Source organism: Arvicola amphibius, chromosome 8 (genome assembly GCF_903992535.2).
Source record: "Arvicola amphibius chromosome 8, mArvAmp1.2, whole genome shotgun sequence".
Classification (NCBI taxonomy): Eukaryota; Metazoa; Chordata; class Mammalia; order Rodentia; family Cricetidae; genus Arvicola; species Arvicola amphibius.
Window position 1 is genome coordinate 80056564 of NC_052054.1, and position 19020 is coordinate 80075583.

The window sequence follows — 19020 nt, forward strand, 5'->3', positions numbered from 1 at the left end:
TTAGGAAGAAAGTCAGTTGGTACACGGAAAACAAGCACTGATGGAGATGGGACAGAGCAGGTGTGCAGGGCTAGGTGCGTGAAACTGGCCAGGGGGACCACAGTGAGCATTCTGTCTGGACTTCCTCCTCTATCCACCCTGTGAGTGGGATTGGTGGGCCCAGGCAGTAGAGGCTCTGTCACTCATCCCAGGGACCCAGATTTCCTCCTGCGTCCGCTCTTCCCACGTCGCTCCAGAGAAAAATCAAAATTAATTCCATCTAGACAAGCAAAGGTTGGTGTGACACGCTGCAGGGTCAGACAAGGCTTAGTAGCTCAGGCTCTGCCAAAGGCAGGTCCGGGCTTGGCTCTTGGTTCGGCTGCGGGCCCTCTGTGTACTGTGAGCCACAGTGTCTACATCTCTAAATGGAGGCAATAAAAACAGCAGTCCTCCTGGGTTAGATGACTCTGACCATACAGAAACCAGCCCAGAAATCTGGGTGCGTAGAAAGCTTTTGATAAACTGAACTGTGATTATTACTATTAATTAATATTAGTAGTATTTTAACTGAGTGTCAGCAATGGAAGAACAGGGAGGTAGGAGGGGGGACAGTCAGGAATGGTGTTGATACACAGAGAAGTGTTGAATGGTACAAGCTGGGGTGCGGGTGTTGGGGTGGGGAGCGACGTTGAGAAAGGCAGATGGAAACTGGTCCCTCCTAACTCGGTGATGAAGCCGGATGATACAAAACAGTTCCAAGTGGGAGGGCCTAGGGCCTCTGGGAACAGAGAAGCAGTCACACTTGTCAAACAGGGATGAGATGTGGGGAGGATGCTTGGGCTCCCCACTGGAACTGTGACCGAGGGTGAGGGGGTGATCTTGTGCTGACCCTCCTCCCTCACTAGAGCTGCCCTGGCCCCTGGGGAAGGCTGCGGGTAGCGAGCAAGCAGCACAGTGACCATGAACTCTTACAGATCCACATGGCCCTCCATCCAGGTAAACAGGATGGGTCTCTGGGTCAGCTCCCTCCCTTGGTCTTTCCCGCCTACTCTTCCCCTGGGGGTGGCTGACCCGCCCAGCTCCCCTGCTCCACGCCCAGGGCCCCTGAGCTCTCCATGACAGATGCCCAAACCCTTCCTGGCTTGGCCACTCAGAGGTGTCCCATTCCTTCAATACCAGAGTCCCCAGAACCTCAGACCTTAGCAGATATTCCAGAGTTCCCAATGTCTCCTGGGCTGTGGAAGAACAGTCACCTGTAGGTGGGCAGGCATGCTGGGAGAGAGATGAGAGCAGGGAATGCCCGCGGAACTTAAGAAGGTGCCAAGAAAGGCCACCTCTCTCCTGTCCTTGTGCCCCTGAGCTTGCTGGCTTACCTGGGATGGGTCCCCTACTGTTGTTGCTTCCCTGACCTTATATCCCTGGGGTCTCACCTGCTTGTGATTCCTGTTTCCTAAGTACCCCCACCCTGCCACCTCCAGAAGACATCAACACCTATCTCCTCAGATGCTCCTGTCCCCACCCTGTGCCCCAAATTCCTGCGGTTAGGCAATTGGAACACTTTTGTATCCCTCTCATCCTCATCCCCCTCCCTCCCTGATGTCCGGCTCGCTCTCTGTTTCAACACAGGCTCTCACTCACAATTAAGCTTCATTACCCTATCGGTGGGTAGGCCCTGAGTCACTGGAGGAGGGACCTTGTGCTGCCCAGCCCTGCTACCTTCTCCCAACCTACAGTATAAGGGGCAGTGGCAAGAAGGAGGATTCTGGAAAGCAGGGGAGTCTGGGAAGAGAGAGAGAAGGGCTGTGGGTCCTGAGGGAGGGAAAGCAGGAAAGCAGAGGAAGAAAGAAAGGCAGGAGGTTCCATAGTCCAGAGGAAGACAGAAGGGAGCAAGAGCCACATTGGGCTGCAAAGATCCTCAGGGCAGAGATGAAGCTGAGAGGGTCCCTGGCCTGTCTCCTGCTGACCCTGTGTCTGGGGAGCGGGACAGCCAGCCCACTGCAGAATGGAGGAGAGGGCATAGGAGCAAGCGCTTCTCAAGGAATGGGAGATGCTGTTAGCCAGGGAGTTGGAGAGGCTGTGGGCCAAGGGGCCAAAGAAGCAGCCAGCTCCGGAATCCAGGATGCCCTTGGTCAGGGGCATGGAGAGGAAGGTGGCTATGCACTGAGGGGGGCCAGAGGGGATGCTTTTGACCACAGGCTCGGGGAAGCAGCGCGATCTCTGGGGAACAGTGCCAACGAGGTTGGCAGACAGGCCGAGGATGTCATTCGACGTGGGATGGATGCTGTCCACAACTCCGGGTCTTGGGTGAGTGGTCGGGAAGTTGGGAGTACCTATGGGGCTGAGGGTGGCTGGGGAAGGAACCCTGAAAAGTGGGTCAGAGGGCGACCAGATGGCTCCTTGGTGGCTGCCTGGGACTGTTTCTTTTGCTGTCGTGAGTCTTCCCTCTACCGCATAGACTCTCTTCCCCCACATCCCCATTGTGCTGGTTCCCTCTCTCTTGTGAGTGTCAGAGATGGGCACATTAAGGATGTGAAGGATGTGTGTGTTGTCCTTTCAGGGGACATCTGGAGGCCATGGAATGCTTGGCTCTCAAGGAGGCCACGGTAATCCCGGTGGTCAAGGGACTCCCTGGGCCTCCTCAGAAGGCAACTTTGGAACCAACTCTCTGGGTGGCTCTATGGGTCAGGGTGGCGATGGCAGGTCATTCAACTATGAGGCCAATGCTCAGGTAAAGTCACCACCCAGATCCATCCCTTGATCCTGCCCTCCCCACCCCTCCTTATCCTCTGGTTTCTAAACTGGGTTTCACCCTCCCTGCAGGGAGCTGTGGCTCAACCTGGATACGGGTCAGTGAGAGGCAGCAACCAGAACTCAGGGGTAAGATAGAAGGGAAGGGTATCTGGGTGCATGGGACAGAACAGGAGAGGGACAAGGAGGAAAGGAAGAGGGGGAGGGAAGGGATGGAAGTCACAGGCCAGGGAAGATGGAGGGAAGTGGAAGTGGGTGAGGAAGTCAGGACACAAGTGGCAAAGAGGCCTGGCCTGTGGAGGTGGCTTTGACACTCTGCCCTTCGGTGTCCCTCTCCATTCACAGTGTACCAACCCCCCACCATCTGACTCCCGTGAAAGCAACTATGGGGTAAGAAGAACCTGTGGTTCAGGTCTGGGGAGGCTGGGATGTACTGCTTCCTCGGTGGGCTGAGGTCGTGCAAGCCCAAGGAAGGGGTCAAGGACAAGCGCAGGGGCCCTGTTCTTAGCTGTTGCTCTGTTCTTCTGCCCACAGGGAAGCAGCAGTGGTGGTGGCAATGGTGGTCATGGTAGCAGCAGTGGCAGTAGTCAAGGTGGCAGCAGTGGCAATAGTTACGGCAACAGTGGATACGGCAACAGTGGCCATGGCAACGGTGGCCACGGCAACGGTGGCCATGGCAACGGTGGCCATGGCAATGGTGGCCACGGCAATGGTGGCCAAGGCAACAGTGGCAACAGCGGTTCTGGGTCCCGGGTAAGTTGCTTCCTTGGGTTGAGGTGACGGTCCTGGTGGTGAGGACCCAGGCTCTGGGGTTTCCCTTAAGGCTGTCACAGCCCTAGAGTAGATGGCATCAGTGACAGTGGTCATCCTTTAGCCCTGGCTCCCTACCCGCCCAGCCCTAAAAACAGGGTTCCTTACGAAGGGGCGCTGACTTCCTACATCACTTACCCATTTCCTGTGCCTGCTGCCATGGTGGGAGAGTTCTGGCTCAGGTCTGACCTTTTCTCCTTGCTGAGCAGAGCTGAGGGTGAGGGGACGGAGGAGACAGGTGGGCATAGGATAATAGTGTTCTCTCCAGCACCTGGAAGGCTGAGGCAGGAGGATTGCTGTGAGTTCGAGGCCAGCCAGGGCTTCATCTCAAACAAAGTAAACAAGGACTGTCCCCACTTGTTTGGGATGCTTCGGGGAGAATGGAGTGGGGAGAGATGGGTTGTCCCCACAGAGACTTAAGGACAGCTGTGGTGTAGACGGCACCTGTCAGGCCCCCACGTGATGGTGGGAGAGCCAGAGAGACACCTTAGAGATGAGCTCCAAGAGAGGATGTCCAAACTCGGGCCACACAGGGATGTCACACCTTGGGGGTCTGAGAATGGTCCCAGTCAAAGGAGGCGCTCAGTGGATACACAGCGCCCACCTAGCATGTACAAAGTCCTGGGTCCCATCCCCAATCCCACATGAGCCAAGTGTGGTGACACACTCCTCTCATCCTAGCTCCCTGGGGGTGGCTGCAGGGTCAGGAGTTAAGGTCATCCATGGCTACGTAATGAGTTCAAGGCTATCCTGGGCTACATGGACAAATGAATAAATAAAGCTGCTGTTGACGCCACTGGTGGCTTTGCATGCAGTCTGAGGACCTTCTCTCTCCATTCAGGACATAGAAACGTCTAATTTTGATGAAGGCTACTCAGTCTCTAGGGTAAGGACTCTACGGTTTCCCTTTTTGTTCTAAGAAGGGGTGCAAAAAGAAGGGTTGGGGTAGAGCAGGCTCTAGCCTGTCCCCTAGTGGCAGTTCTTTAAAACAATTTTTTATGAGGTGTGTATGTATGTGCAGGTACGTGTTCATGTGTGCAGGTGCCCATGGAGGCCAGATTGATGGGTCTCTGGAGCTGGAGTTACAGGCGGTTGTGAGCTGCCCAACATGGGCACTGGGAACCGAACTCGGGTCCTCTGGAAGAGTATGTGCTCCTTACCTCTGAGTCTTCTCTTCAGCCTCCCCTCCAGTGGCAGCTTCTTAGAGTCGTGTGCATGTGCGAGCGTGCGCGTTTGTGTGTGTGTGTGTGTGTGTGTGTGTGTGTGTGTGTGCATGTGTGTGTTGGAGAGCTAACAGCTCAGACCCCCAAGGGCACTGTGTATTTCCAAACCCCGGGCCATACTTGGCCTTCTTCTTGTACTGAAGTTCATTCTCTAGCAACCAGTTGGCCATAGGTGAGGAAAGAATGGAGACTGGAGAGATGGCTGGGGACTCCTGGGTCCCTTTGCGCACACGACACTATGCGGATTCTTTCCTTGCAGGGAACTGGCTCGTCCTCGTCCTCAGGCAGCCGAGGTGGAAGTGGTGGTGGGAACAGACCCGAGGTGAGTGGCCAGGGAGTACATGTGAACCCAGATGCTGGAAGAGGAGTCGGGGTGGGGCTCAGCTGAACATGGGGGGCATCCATTGCTGCCTCCCGAGGGGAGCTGATTGCTATGCTGACATGGGGCTGAGATTGTAGATCACTGGGAGATTGAGAAAAAAATCTTTCCCCCACAGTGTGACAACCCAGGGGATGATGCACGCACGGCTGGAGGATCTGGGAATCAGGTGAGAGACAAACCCATGGGCACAGAGGCAGCCTTTTGTCATTGTGACTGCGCTGTGGCCTCAGGAACACGCTCTGCTCAGCCGTCATTACTAATGTTCACCTCCATCCAACCCCTGCAGGGACCCAAGCATAGACCTCTAAAACCAAGTCTCCTGAGTCACAGTGCACGGCTGGACAGCATTCCTCGTGTGTGTGTGTGTGTGTGTTTGTGCGCGCGCGTGTGTGTGTGAGACTGGACAGCATTCCTAGTGTGTGTGTGTGTGTGCGCGCGCGCGCGCGCGCGCGCGCGCGCGCGCGCGTGCGCGTCCCTAAAACCCAAGTCTCCTAAGTCACAGTGCACGGCTGGACAGCATTCCTCGTGTGTGTGTGTGTGTGTGTGTGAAACTGGACAGCATTCCTCGTGTGTGTGTGCGCGTGCGTGCGCGTGCATGTGTGAGCTGCCAGGGACAGAACCATGGGCCTTATTCATGCTAGGCAACTTCTTTACCACTGAGCCACAGCCCTTCACTGGGGGATTCTGGGCAGGTGCTCTAACTGAGCAGCCATGCCCTCCCCAGCTCCTCAGTGCTGGGTTCTAGGCAAGTATTCCACCATGGAACTGGTCTTCATTTTCTGTCCTTCCTTCCTTCCTTCCTTCCTTCCTTCCTTCCTTCCTTCCTTCCTTCCTTCCTTCCTTCCTTCCTTCCTTTTTTAGACAAGACCTCCCTAACAGGGTCAGTTCAACTGGCCTGAAACACAGAGCAATCCTTTCGCCTTAGCTTTGTAAATGCTGGGATTGCAGGCATAAATCACCAAGCCCAGCTTCTTTTAGCTTTTATTGTGAGACAGGGGATCACTAAGTTCCTCAGGCTGGCCTTGAACTCCCTAAACAGTAGCCCAAACAGGCCTTAAACATGGACGGCAAACCCTATGCCTTATGCTTTGCTTTACATCCAGACAAGACTGCGAGGAATTCTGGCGTAAACCAGTCTGATTTCATTTATTTTTGAGAAAGGCTCTCTCTTTCTCAAGCCCAGGCTAACTTCAGACTTTTGATCCTCCTGCCTCAGTCTCCTGAGTGCCAGAGTCACGGGTGTACACCACGACATTTCAAACACCCCATCCCTGGCCGGTGGCCAGAATCCAGCGGATTCTGGTAGCGCACATACACACCTTCCTTAGCTATTCTGGAAATCTGGGCACTAGGGTCAGTACCCGCAGTGATGCAGGCTGAGCAAGTGTGACACTCCTGCCCACACCTAGAGGTCTTGTGCAAAGTGCAGGTTGAGCCAGCAGATCTGGTGTGGGGCTGGGACTCTGAGTTTCTCATCTGTTCCCTGGAGATATTGCCGTTGCTGGGCTGGGCCCTGGTGGCAGCAGAGGTCACTGGGCAAGGGACAGGATGAGATCAGGAGAAGATGGAGAGGCGGGGAAGACTGAGCAGAGGCAGTTCTCCGAAGAACCTGTATATAAGGGTGCTAACTTTTATGGGCTCCCAGGTTTTAAGAGCAACTCTTCCAGCTTGTTAACTCTTGTTCCTATTTATTTATTTAGAGACAGGGTTTCTCTGTGCAACTGTCCAGGCTGTCCTGGAACTCACTCTGTAGACCAGGCTGCCCTTGAACTCACTGAGAACCACCTCTCTCTGCTTTCCAAACGCTGGGATTAAAGGCATGTGCCACCGCTGCCCAGTTTATTTATTTTTAAATCACTTTTAAGAACATAGGGAGTCAGCTTTAGTACCAGCACGTGGAAGGCAGAGGCAGGCAGATCGCTGTGAGTTCCAGGGAAACCAGGGCTACATAGTGAACCTCTGTCCTGAAAAAAACAAAACAAACAGAAAAGAGCAAATACCAAAGGGAGTCAACAATATGGTTGTTTCTATGGTTGCTGCTACTGGTATATTATTTTAAATGTCTTTACTATTCTCTAGTATTTACAAGTACTTACATAATTTTATTTTATTTTTCTCCTTTTCTTCCTTTTATGTTACTTTAGCAGAGAACAGGAGGTCCCAGAGGTCTCAAGGGACATTAGGGCAGGGGGACAGCAGCTTTTGAGAGTAGATACTTTGCTTGTACCAGTCTTTGGTAGCAACACTAACAAGGCAGGTATCCCACATTCTGGCCAGGTCCCCAGCTATCTCTGGGAATGAGGAACAGACAATGGAGCTGCTGATCTCTATCTCCGGAGGTGCCTAAGCAGCATAGCCACAGAATGTGTGCTGCCACCAGTGGCTACCCCCTTTCCACCCGGTGCAGGCACCAGCGGCCACCCCCTTTCTGCCCGGTTCAGACACCTGCTCATCTGGAGTTTCTAGTCTGTCAGTTTAGTCCAGCAGCCCGGCCAGGGGAAGATTCAGATGACTTAGTCACACTTTCTGGGTTCTGGAGAAATGGATATTAGCAGATGCTGATGTATTAGTAAAGCATGAGTGAGCAGTCACAGGCCCACCCCTGAGATATCGGAGCAAGATCTGGAGGAGTCTCAGGAGGGAAGGCGCTGCCCACACTTTCCTCTCCACCCCGGCACCCCTGCACCCCTCTGCCCTACCTTCTCTTAAACTGACTTCTGTGCTTTATGTCTCCCTAGGAAAGCAGAGAAAACAGCCATCTCCTTGGGGGCTCCCATGACTACCAGGTGAGTCAGGGGTCAGGGTGGCTTAGCAGAAGGGACAGTAGAGAGTGGGACAGAATGCCAAGAGACAAAAATTTAAGGACTGCCTAATCTATAGCATGTTCAAGGCTAGTGGAACTAGCAACTTGGAGAGAGCCTATTGTAAAAAATAAAAGATAACTAGGGTGTGACTCAGTGGTGGAGCCCCTGCCTAGAATCCGCCAGTGAGGGCCTAGGGGTGTGGCTCAGTGGTAGAGCCCCTGTGCAACATATGTAAAATCCTAGATTCAATTCCCAGTGATTCCTGCCCCACCCATCGAAGTCAAGAGAATATGCATGCATATGTGTGTATATATACATACACATATGTTCATTTCAATGTATATAATACGTAAATATTGAGAAGTGGAAAATTGCTGAACTTTGGGTATAAGGGTGGGGGTTAAAAGTCAAGTCCCCCGCTCATCATCTATGCTTTTTCGGACAAGTAAATTGACGTCTTAGTGAACCCTGATCTGCTCACCTACTCTTTGACAACTCTAGACTTTTCCAAACCAAGGTGATGCAGGGTCCAGACAAGCAGACAGAACTGATACTGATACTGTTGGCCACTTCCAGAGAAATAAAGTCATCTTAATATGACCTACGCTTGGCGCACAGTGGGGCCACACGTTTCTCAACATTCTCACTGGTCTTTGTTGGGGCCGGGCAGAACAAAGTGGAGGCAAGCTGGGCGGTGGTGGCGCACGCCTTTAATCCCAGCTCTTGGGAGGCAGAGGCAGGCGGATCTCTGAGTTCAAGGCCAGCCTGATCTACAATAGTTAGTTCCAGGACAGGTTCCAAAGTCTCGAAAAACCAAAAAAAGAAAAAAAAAAACAGAAAGTGGAGGTGAAAATGTGGCAGTCAGGCATGGTGGTGGATCACCATCACTCCTGTAAACCTGGGAGGCCGACGCAGGGCGATCACTACAAGTTTAAGGCCAGCCTGGGCTACACAATGAATGCATGTCTCAAGAGATCAGGTCAGCTGTGTGGGTGAAGTCATTTTTTGAGCTGGGAGTCCAGGCGTGGGAGAGAGAAGAGAAAAAAACAATAGAGAGGAGAGATGTGGGGCCAGTGGAGGAGATGGGTGGGCCTGGAATAGTCTGGCAGGTGGACATGAGCCTTGAACATGGCTTCCTTTCTGCTTCCCAGGAGCATGGGTACAATGGGGACGGTGGGCGCAATGAAGCTGTCAGTGGACTCAAAACTATGGTGAGCGGCGGTCCTTACTTCACCTTGGGCTGGGACTGGGGTGCCAGGCAGCCTTGTGTCTTGTTCTTTCCTGACACCCGTATCTCCTGCCTCTTGCTCACAAAGCAGACTCTTAACTTTCTACCATTTCTTATCCATTCTTTAGAACTCTGACCCGTCTTCCTTGCCTTTCAACTTTGACAGTTTCTGGGAGGTAAGTTTTGCAAGCTTGCTCGGCTCCCCTGAAGAGAAGCAACCCCACTTCCTCTGTCCTCCACATCCCAAGAAAAAGCCACGACCTTGAATTTCTCCTTTAAAATCTTTAAAATTTCATTTTTATTTCATGCATATGAGTGCTTGGCTTGCACATATGTCTCTGTGCACACATATGTGTGCCTGGTGTCAGCAGAGGCCAGAAAAGGGCATTGAATCTCCTGGAACTGGAGTTACAGATGGCTGTGAGCCACCATATAGTTGCTGGGAATAGAACTCAGGACCTCTGGAGAGGGGATCCAGAGCTCTTAACCACTGAGCCATCTCTCAAGCTCAACCCTTGACCTTTTCTGACCTGAAAAACAAAACAAAACAAAACAAAACAAATATTGTTTCATTTCCTTTTGTTTTTCCTGCAGAATTTTAAATCCAAGATGGGTTTCATTAACTGGGATGCCATAAACAAGGTAAGGGCCTGAAGGCCACGCCCTTGCTGATTTGAGAGCGGAGGACCAGAGAGGAGAGCTAGATGTCTTCACGGTGAGGCAGGGGGTAGTAAGGAAGACTGCTAAAAAGGTGTTTAGGCAAAGGCTCAAACCGAGTGGGTCCACAAGGGGGTGCCGATGGCTACCTGGGAAGATAGGGTGGACTCACAAATTGTTGGGCGCTGGCGATGAGCAGTGGGGGCTGTCTAATATCTCAGCTTAAAGAACCAGGTGAATCCTCAACCTCAGTCTCCCCTTTAGACTTGTGAGATGCAGGTTTGTATTCCCTGCAATTTGGGAAGAAAGGGTGGTAGGGCTGGCAAATTGGAGGCCACCCTGAACTACAGAGTGAGTTCATAACCTGCTTAGGCAATTTAAGGAGATAATATCTCAAAATTAAAATCCATCAGTGAAGGTCTGAGTTGAAACTCAGTCTGGAGTCCCTTCATAGAATCCCCCAGTGAGGGATTAGGGGCATGGTTCAGTGATAGAGCATCTGCTTAGTCTTCCCTAGTGAGGGACTGAGGGTGTGGCTCAGTGGTAGAGCCCCTCCCTAGAATCCTCCAGTGAGGGGCTGGGGTGTAGCTCAGTGGCAGAGCATCTGCCTAGAATCCCCCAGTGAGGGGCTGGGGGTGTGGCTCAGTGGTAGAGCCCCTGCCTAGAATCCCCCAGTGAGGGGCTGGGGATGTGGCTCAGTGGTAGAGCCCCTGCCTAGGATCCCCCAGTGAGGGGCTGCGGTGTGGCTCAGTGGTAGAGCAGCTTACCTAGCACTGGTGAAACTCAATTCCCAGCTCTACACAAAAGGGATTAGGCAGACTGAGTAGTCATGATCCTCGGAAACTTGCTGCATGAGGAGTCGCATGGATGTACAAAGCCATATGTAGACTAAAAACCCCAGAGAGACAGGTCTTGGGAGAGACCCTGCTTGTGTGTAAGCTTCGCAGCTCAGCAGGGAAACCTTTTCTCCTTCTCCCTGCCTTACCTATCCCTCTCACAGTGGATGGCCCTGGCCAGGATAACTTGATGACATGTAGTTTGTTGGGAAATGGGATGAAGGGCAAAGAGAAACCCGAAGTCTCCAGGCAGAAGCTGGGACTGCGGGTGGCAGATGTGCCTGTTATTCCACTTTATAAAAGCTAACTTGGGGTTTATTTTTCCTTTTTTTTAAAGTTTACTTTAAAAAATTTTCAGTTTTGTTATTTGTGTTTGTCTCTGTGTGTTGGGAAGCAGTACCCATGGAGGCCAGAAGAGGGCATTGGATCCCTTGGAGCTGGAGTTACAGGCAGTTGTAATCGGCCTGATGTGGTTGCTGGGATCTGAACTCTGTTCACTGCAAGAAGTATTCTTAAACACCCAGTCATGTCTCTAGCCCTAGTTTTAGTTTAAACAATCAGTTTTTTTTTCAGTGCTTGGGATTGAACCTAGAATCAAAAGAGATCCAGACAAAGTGTTCTACCACTGAGTCACGCCCCCAGCTCCTCACTGGGGGATTCTAGGCAGGGGCTCTCCCACTGAGCCACACCCCAGCCCCTCACTGGGGGATTCTAGGCAGAGGCTCTACCACTGAGCCACGCCCCAGCCCCTCACTGGAGGATCCTAGGCAGGGGCTCTGCCACTGAGCCACATCCCCAGCCCCTCACTGGGGGATTCTAGGCAGGGGCTCCACCACTGAGCCACACCCCAGCCCCTCACTGGGGGATTCTAGGCAGGGGCTCCACCACTGACCACATCTCCAGCATTCTTTTTCACTTTTTATTTTGAGACAGAGTTTCACTAAGTTGTCAAGGCAATCCTTGAACTCATAATCCTCCTGCCTCAGCTTCCTGAGTAGCTGATACACAGACTCAGGAAAACTGGCGGCTGTTAAGAAACAACAGTGCACACCCAAGAGGTCCAGGTGACCTTCTCATGAATCACCAAGACACATTAAGAATAAAAAGAACGTGAATTACTTGCCAAACTTTAAAAACTGGATGACTTCATTTAATGATTTAGGTGCTTGACTCAACTCGAAAGATCTGGCCCCTCTGGGACCCCTTTCCATGGTACAGAGTGCTCCTACTCTGTGCTCTTCCCTAGTGACTATTCTGATCTGTCTGTCAAGCATTCCAGTCACCCAACTGGCTCTTTGTGCTGCTGAAATTTTAATCCTTATCCTAAAGAATCCCTCCCAAGACTCGGAGTGTTTAAGGGACAGTGGCAGTGGTAAAATGGGGACAGAATTACCCACATCTCAGGAAAGCCTGCTTGATGTCTGAGGGAATGAGGCAAAGGCGTGAGAGATGGGTATTTCCCAGTTGCAATGCATTTCTAGTTTAAATGAACCAAATAAATTCCATTTTATATTTGTACCTTATTATTTAATTTTGAGACAAAGCCTCCCAATGTAGCTCAGGCTAGCCTTGAACTCACTAGGTAGCCTGGGTTTACCTCAGACCTGAATGTTTCATGACTCAGCTGCCGGAGTGCTGGGATTCTAGGCATGCACCACCTTGAGTAAGGAGTCTGAGTTTTTTTTTAAATAAAGAAAACAGTAGGGCAATGTGGATATATATATATATATATATATATATATATATATATATATATTTCCTTGCTGTGGTCCTTGGGGGACTAACGGTCCCCTAGGAGACCACAGCACAGGCTGGCATTGTACCAAGCATTTTTACCCATCTGGGGAAATGCTAGCTAGGTGGGATTCACAGGGACTAGCCTCCCAGCAGGTCAGTCTGGAAGAAAGGGGTAGGCAGAGATGGGCAGGGTAGGACATCCAGCTTCCCCAGTGGGAGGGGGTTGAGAGCTGAGCTGTGTACTTCAGCCAGTGGGATGAGCGAGGGGAGGGGCATGAGCTCAACCCCGGGATATCTGGCTTGTGGGGACTGATGACAGTGCCTTAAGAGATCCATGCAGAATTCGAGAGCAGTGTTCCCTGCTGGCCCTCCCCTGCCCAGTGCTCCCCAGAGATACCCACCCCCCAGCTTCCTCTTAGAACCCATTTCTCTGCTCAGGACAAAGGGAGCTCTCGCAAACCATGACCATCAGATGAGGAGCTACCAGCTGGATGGGAGTCCCACCATTCCCTCAGTCCTGACTCTCACCCTGCCCCCTGGAAATAAACCGTAGCTGTCCCACACTGCTGGTCTCCGTTCCTTTCTTTGCCTCCAGTGTTGTTCTGGGAGGGGGTAGGGAGATGTGTTGGTGACTGGCAGCCCTGGGTCCTGAGGGTTTTGTGACAGTTGTGTTGTATCCAGGAGAGGGACAGAGCCGGGTCTGGGCAGGCACACAGCATGAACTTCTAGCCGGTCTCTCTAGTTCTCTGTTCTCTTTCCAGGTTCTGGTGTTACCTAGAGATTCCCAGAATCCCGTGCACACATTAGTTACAAGGCATCTCTGAAGGCTGAAAAGAGGCGGGAGTGGGAGTCAGGGCTTTAGGTGAGCAGTGGCTGGGTTCCCTGCTAACCTGTTCCCCATCTTCTGTTCACAGGGCCACCTCCCGCCTCCCAGCACACGAGCCTTACTCTACTTCCGCAGACTCTGGGAGGTAGGAGAAATCCCACTTTCCAAAGACCTGCCCTCCCCATCTATCTCCCTCAAAGCAGCTATAGCTCACCTACCACAAACATCGTGTCTCTTTTGGGGGGTGTTTGCTTCATTTCCCCAGTGTTGGGGATTGAACACTGAGCTCTGCGCATGCTAAGCAAGCGCTCTGTTAACTAAGCGACACCCCCAGCTCCCCCTCCCTTTCTTCAGCTGTAGCCCTAGCTGGCTTTGAGCTTGCTGGCTAGCCCAGGCTGGCCTTGAATTCACTGTGTAACACAGGCTAGCTTGGAGCTCACAATCCTCTTGCCTCGCTTTCTGAGTGCAGGGGTTCAGGGTGTGTACCACCACTCCTGACGGGGGTTCAGGGTGTGTACCACCACACCTGAGGGCCTTTCTCATCTTTCAGATAGGCCTTCTCATTATATTTTATCCCCAACACGATCTCAAACTCAAGCACCCCCAATTTCCCGTATGCTTGTCTTCACCCACCCCCAAGCCACACCTGGCCTGTCCTATAGCCAGCCACCTGGCACCCTGCCCGGTGTGTTGTCTCTCCTACCCTCTGAGTTCTGGCACCGTGGGTACTTTCTCATCTCCACTTTTCCTTCCAGAATTTCAAACGCAAGACTCCTTTCTTCAACTGGAAGCAGATTGAGGTAAGGGAGTTGGGGGAGGCAGCCTAGTTCTGGGGGCTCAGGGTTGGCAGTCCCTTGACAGGTAGATGGTTTCCCATCTCCCAATCTGGGTTTCCTCCTGTCCCTGGTGAGGGAGGACACCTTCCCTTCCTGCTTTCTTTGGATTATGCAACCCTGAGTTGGGTGGAGCAGGAGTGAGAAGGAGGCTGTGAGTCACCTGAGCAGGAGCGGGGTGGGAGGGGTCTCCCGAGGATAAAACCCCAGGGCAGGAGGCTTGGGATTCATTGCACCAGAGCAGAACCATGAAGTCAGCCACCTTCTCCGTTCTGCTGCTTATCCTGCTGGGCGTGGCCTGGTGCGGAGACAGCCACAGCTGGGTGGGTACCGAGGGCAAGTGGGTGGAGGGGGATCCCCAAGATGGAGTGGAAGAAAAGACCTGGGGTACACTCTCAAGAAATGGCAAAGGGATACAGGGGAGGAAGCCGAGGAGAATCAGGCGTTCAGGGTGGATGTAGGAGGCCTGAGCAGTTGGGTCTTGGGGAGGATGAGCAGGTCCTTTGTGTCTTGTAGAAAGCCACACTTCAGTGCTGCATGACTAGTGGACTTTGAGAACCAGAACTGAGGTGAAGCACCTGAGCTCCTTATGCACACACGTAGGACCAGTGTCCCTGCCTAGAATCCCCCAGTGAGGGGCTGGGGTGTGACTCAGTTTTAGAGCTCCTGCCTAGAATCCCCCAGTGAGGGGCTGGGGTGTGGCTCAGGGGTAGAGCTCCTGCCTAGAATCCCCCAGTGAGGGGCTGTGGCATGGCTCAGTGGTTGAGCACATACCTAGAGTGGTTTTGATCCTTAAAACCTCTGCCAAATGTTGAGGAGCTGTGGGGAGTGCACCAAGGAGTGCTATTAATGCTTCCTTGCCTATCTTCCTGGGAACTAACCTAATCACTGAGCCTCAAGAACCCCATGTAGAATAACATTAGTATAGCAGTATTAAGAGCCCTATAGGGAGCAGCGGGGTTTAGTGTAGGCACACAGCTGGCTGGAGCTGAGGGATACATGTGGGTTCATCTCCTTTGTTATTCTAGCACCATCTCCACTCAGAGCTTTCGACCATGCAGCCTGTGTGGGGGTGCTGCTGCTGTTGCCCAACTTGGCTCTTCCCCATTGCTTCCCAAACTTGAGTGTGGACATCTGTGCTCTCTTTCTATGTGGGTCATCAGCATCCTCCAGTCCTACTCGACTTAACAAGGACTATTACAGGAGCGGGGTGGGATGGGCAGAGCCCCAGGAGGAAGCAGAGTGGAGGCAACGCAATGTCTGGGTTTGGAAGCTGGCAAGGCCTGGAGGACCTTGGAGCCCCTGACCACAACTTCCGGCTTCTTTTTAGGGTTCAGATCTGCCATCATTGCAGAAGAGGGCAGGTGGCGCCGAGCAGGTGAGTCTCTCTGTCCACAGGCTTCCCTGGAAAGCCCTGGGTCTCTCTCAGCCTCATTCTCAAGGCTGGCTAATCTGAAATTCTCTCTTTTGCCCACCCCCACCTGATACTTTTCTCAGCCTGAAGCAGCAAGACAAGAGCTGTCAGCTGTCACATCCAAGGCAAGCTATCTCCTCCCCTGACCCCCTGGCATTAATGCCACCCTTTCTCCTGGTCTCTACCTTCGCCTCCCATGTTACACTTGAGGAGCTGGGACAGGGACCAGGGAGGAGGAGGAATAACCCCATGGAGTGGGGTCCAGTTGGCCCTGTGGGGTAACGTGAAAGTAAACCCACGTTGCAAGGAGGGGCCACAGGGTGGGCTTCTAAGAAACCTGCTGTCTGGGTAAAGAAGTGGGGTGTTTATTGCACAATGAAATGCCATCGTCCCTTCTCCTCTGAACCCCATGTACTTCTTGTTTTCCCAGAACTACTACAATAGCCCGCAGGGGAATCCTACTTACAACTGGCAATACTATACCAAGGCCACTACTGCCAAGGTGAGGCTTGAAAAAGCGTTGCTCTCTGTCTGTCTGTCTGTCTGTCCGTCTATCTTTGTGTCTTCTTGGAGCACAGAGAGACTTGCTTCCTTCCTCCATTACATCACTTTATGAGGGAGACTCCGGCGCATCCCCCTTCCCTGCCCTGTGAGTAGATTGGAAGTATGTGTACGGGCAAAACCTGGGCAACGAGCTTCCAGACGGACAGATTACAGGCGCCAGGCCGAACACACAGACTTTCTTTGTGTGTGGCTTTCTTGTCCTTTGTGGGGCAGCAGCTGGGGCGAGAAAAGTAGCCCAGAGCATCCTACAAGCCAAGTTTAGGGACTCGTGGTTGGTGGGAAACTGATTTCTTCTTCCTCCAAGGAAATAATAGTAATAAAATAATAATAATAATAAATAATAATAATAATAATGTGGGGAAGGGACACTTGAGAGGCTTGTTTTGCATAGTTGCAGACAAGGCAGACTTAGGGGCCCATGAACTGACTCAGCTAGTAAAGAGGCTTGCTGCTAAGCCTCACAACCTGTGATCAATCCCCTGGACACACATGGTGAAAGGAGAGAGCAGACTCCTCCACGCTGTCCTCTGACCTCCACATGTGCACTCTGGCCCATATACATACATATACAAAATAAACAACAAGAAACCAGAAGGCAGTCTTAGGAGTTCGGGGTGTGGCTCCACAGTTGAGTACCCATCGAGCAGAGGAAAGGCCCTGGGCTCGATTCTTAGCAATGCAGCCAATCAGCCAATCATTCAAGAACTAAGCAAGGTGACATTATAATATCAGAGAGTGACTATGGTAGACTCTAATTAGGCTTGCAAAGAAAAGCCAGGACAGGTACTTCCTTCGATTTCTCGGAGCAGTGAAAGCCCTGGTCAAGGAACTATCTTCTAAGATTAGATTAGAGAACTCATAGCCTGGTGACCAAACATCCCAGCAACCTGGGTTGGGGTGGGGATGGTGACTGAGGCAGGAGGATTCCACATTCAAGGACTTTCTAGACTACAGAGTTCACATCTAGCCTGGACAACTTAGAGAGATTGTCTCAAAATATAAGGATCAAAAAAGGGCTATAGGGACATAGCTCAGTGGTAGGACACTTGCCTAGTATGTACGAGGCTCTTTGACCTCTGTCTAAGGTTGACTTCTACCATCCCATGGACAGGGGAGATCTTCTGCTTCTCCATCGTGTTGTGTGGTGTTTGGCGACCATTATTCAGTATCATCCTGGATTAAACACATGCTGTGGGGGAAAAACCCATAGACTGAGTATCTACGGCCAACCTGAAGGACTTAACTTAAAATGTTGGCTTGTGCGTGTGTGCGCGTGTGTGTACGTGTGCACACGTGCGCGTGTGGGGTGTGGTGAGGGGGCCCTTGGGGAACGTGAGGCCAAGGCAGAGCCTAATGAGGGTTGCCATGATGCTGTGTCATCTCCTTACATCGTCTCTTTTCCAGGGAGCAGTCACACCTTCATCGTCCTCGGTGAGTATGGGAGCTTGAGGAGATGCAGCTGGAGACCAGGGTACCTGAGGCTGCTGAGGGTGGAGGTAACAGTGTGATGTCCACTCAGCCATTCCCCTTGTCCTGCAGGCTTCCCGGGCACAGCCTGGCCTGCTGAAGTGGCTGAAGTTTTGGTAGGTAAGTCTCCAAGCGTGTAGCACGAATTCTAATTGGTCTTAATAACAAAATCCTGGAGTCAGATATTAAGGGTGAAAGCTGAAAGATCAGAGAAGCAGAACAGCCAGCCACTAGTTCTTATCTCTTTGAAATCCTCAGACTGAATGCCCTGAGCGCCTGTCTCCTCCTGCTTTATATTCCTCTCTCCGCCCAGCTATATCCCTTCCCGTCTCCACCTCCCTAGTGCTGGGATTAAAGACATGTGACTTCCAAGAACTGGGATTAAAGGTGTGAGCCACCACTGCCTGGCTCTGATTCTCTTTTAGATTGGATAGATCTTGTGTAGCCCAGGGTGGCCTTGAACTCACAGAGACCCTTCTACCTCCACCTCCTGAGTGCTGGGATTAAAGGTGTGCACCACCACTGCCTGGCCTCTATGAATAACTAGTGGCTTAGCTCTGCACACTCATCTTCAGGCAAGCTTTATTCGTTTGAGTACAAACAAAATATCTGAAGAGCGGGCCACACAAGACTGAATGCCAGGAGTAGAGTAGCCTCCTCTTGGGCAGGCTGGGTGCGGGGCATTTCTTTGGACCTAGACAAGCAGCAGCTGCAGCAGCAGCAGTCCAGTTTCCTCGGGGTGGATAATGAAGAGGGATTAAGAAGAGCACCTTCTTTGTGGGGCCTGGAAAATGGTTCAGGACTGTCTATGAGTGAGGAAGTGAGGGCCGAATAAAAGTTTGACCAGAGAGGGACTGCAAAGATAAAGGACCAAGGAGAAGGCTGACCTGTGGTACCTGATACCTACAGACATGTGAGCCTTCTGGGAGGCAAAGGTTCAGAGGCACAGTGAATTAAGACCCCAGGATGGAAGTTTATTTCTCTGGGTGATGTTCTTTTTCATGTTTTTGAGACAGGGTCTTTCTATGTAGCTCAGGGGGGCTTCAGACTTCTAATTCTCTCACCTCAACCTCCCAGGTGCTAGAGACACAGGTGCATACCACCATGCCTGGCCTGGAAAGTGGTTACTGAATACCCCAGTGTGACCACAAAATTTGTTTCCTATAAAAGTAAAAAAGGGGGGATTGAAGGTGGACGAGGTAGGAATCTTCATGGAAGGGTTCGTTCTCCATCGATGGGCAGGTATGTGTGTGTGTGTGTGTGTGTGTGTGTGTGTGTATCATCTGTTTTTCTCCTCTTGCAATTTTTTTTCTTCTAGAAAATTCCTTCTAGTCACTGCTGACCCTTCAAGAACACAGGTCTTCAGGAAGCTTGGCTGTACTTACCCACAGTTCTCTCTACTGGGTGTTGACACCCCCATCATCCCACCTGGGGACCGGGTTTACCTGTCCTCATCCTCCCCATTCAGCTGTGGTGTCTGGAGACAAATCAGCCTCATTGGATAACCAGCCA

The 19020-nt window shown here is 51.9% G+C and overlaps 2 protein-coding genes across 2 annotated transcripts; both read left to right on the forward strand.

The window, feature by feature from the left end:
- The first annotated feature begins 1905 nt into the window (after window positions 1-1905).
- Dmkn (dermokine) lies at window positions 1906-13728 on the forward strand. Its single transcript, XM_042055610.1, has 11 exons — window positions 1906-2283; window positions 2537-2707; window positions 2800-2856; window positions 3073-3094; window positions 3269-3480; window positions 5020-5082; window positions 5258-5308; window positions 9303-9350; window positions 9769-9816; window positions 13319-13375; window positions 13654-13728. Exons 1-11 carry the CDS (start codon window positions 1906-1908, stop codon window positions 13726-13728), a joined length of 1182 nt encoding a protein of 393 aa, XP_041911544.1.
- A 583-nt stretch (window positions 13729-14311) lies between these two features.
- On the forward strand, window positions 14312-17628 carry LOC119821267 (dermokine-like). Its single transcript, XM_038340203.1, has 6 exons — window positions 14312-14386; window positions 15394-15453; window positions 15561-15602; window positions 15908-15979; window positions 17446-17472; window positions 17581-17628. The coding sequence occupies exons 1-6, from the start codon at window positions 14312-14314 to the stop codon at window positions 17626-17628; spliced, it is 324 nt and encodes a 107-aa protein (XP_038196131.1).
- Window positions 17629-19020: the final 1392 nt, after the last annotated feature.

What these genes read in the sequence shown, in the direction of transcription:
- LOC119821267 (XM_038340203.1), top strand. Translation starts at nt 14,312, where the DNA reads ATGAAGTCAGCCACCTTCTCCGTTCTGCTGCTTATCCTGCTGGGCGTG. An exon ending in CCGAGCAGGTGAGTCTCTCT is followed by an intron (nt 15,454 to 15,560) that starts GTCCACAGGCTT and finishes TACTTTTCTCAG; the next exon opens with CCTGAAGCAGCAAGACAAGA. An exon ending in CCAAGGCCACTACTGCCAAG is followed by an intron (nt 15,980 to 17,445) that starts GTGAGGCTTGAA and finishes TCTCTTTTCCAG; the next exon opens with GGAGCAGTCACACCTTCATC.
- Dmkn (XM_042055610.1), top strand. Translation starts at nt 1,906, where the DNA reads ATGAAGCTGAGAGGGTCCCTGGCCTGTCTCCTGCTGACCCTGTGTCTG. An exon ending in TACCAACCCCCCACCATCTG is followed by an intron (nt 3,095 to 3,268) that starts ACTCCCGTGAAA and finishes CACAGGGAAGCA; the next exon opens with GCAGTGGTGGTGGCAATGGT. An exon ending in ACTGGGATGCCATAAACAAG is followed by an intron (nt 9,817 to 13,318) that starts GTAAGGGCCTGA and finishes TTCTGTTCACAG; the next exon opens with GGCCACCTCCCGCCTCCCAG.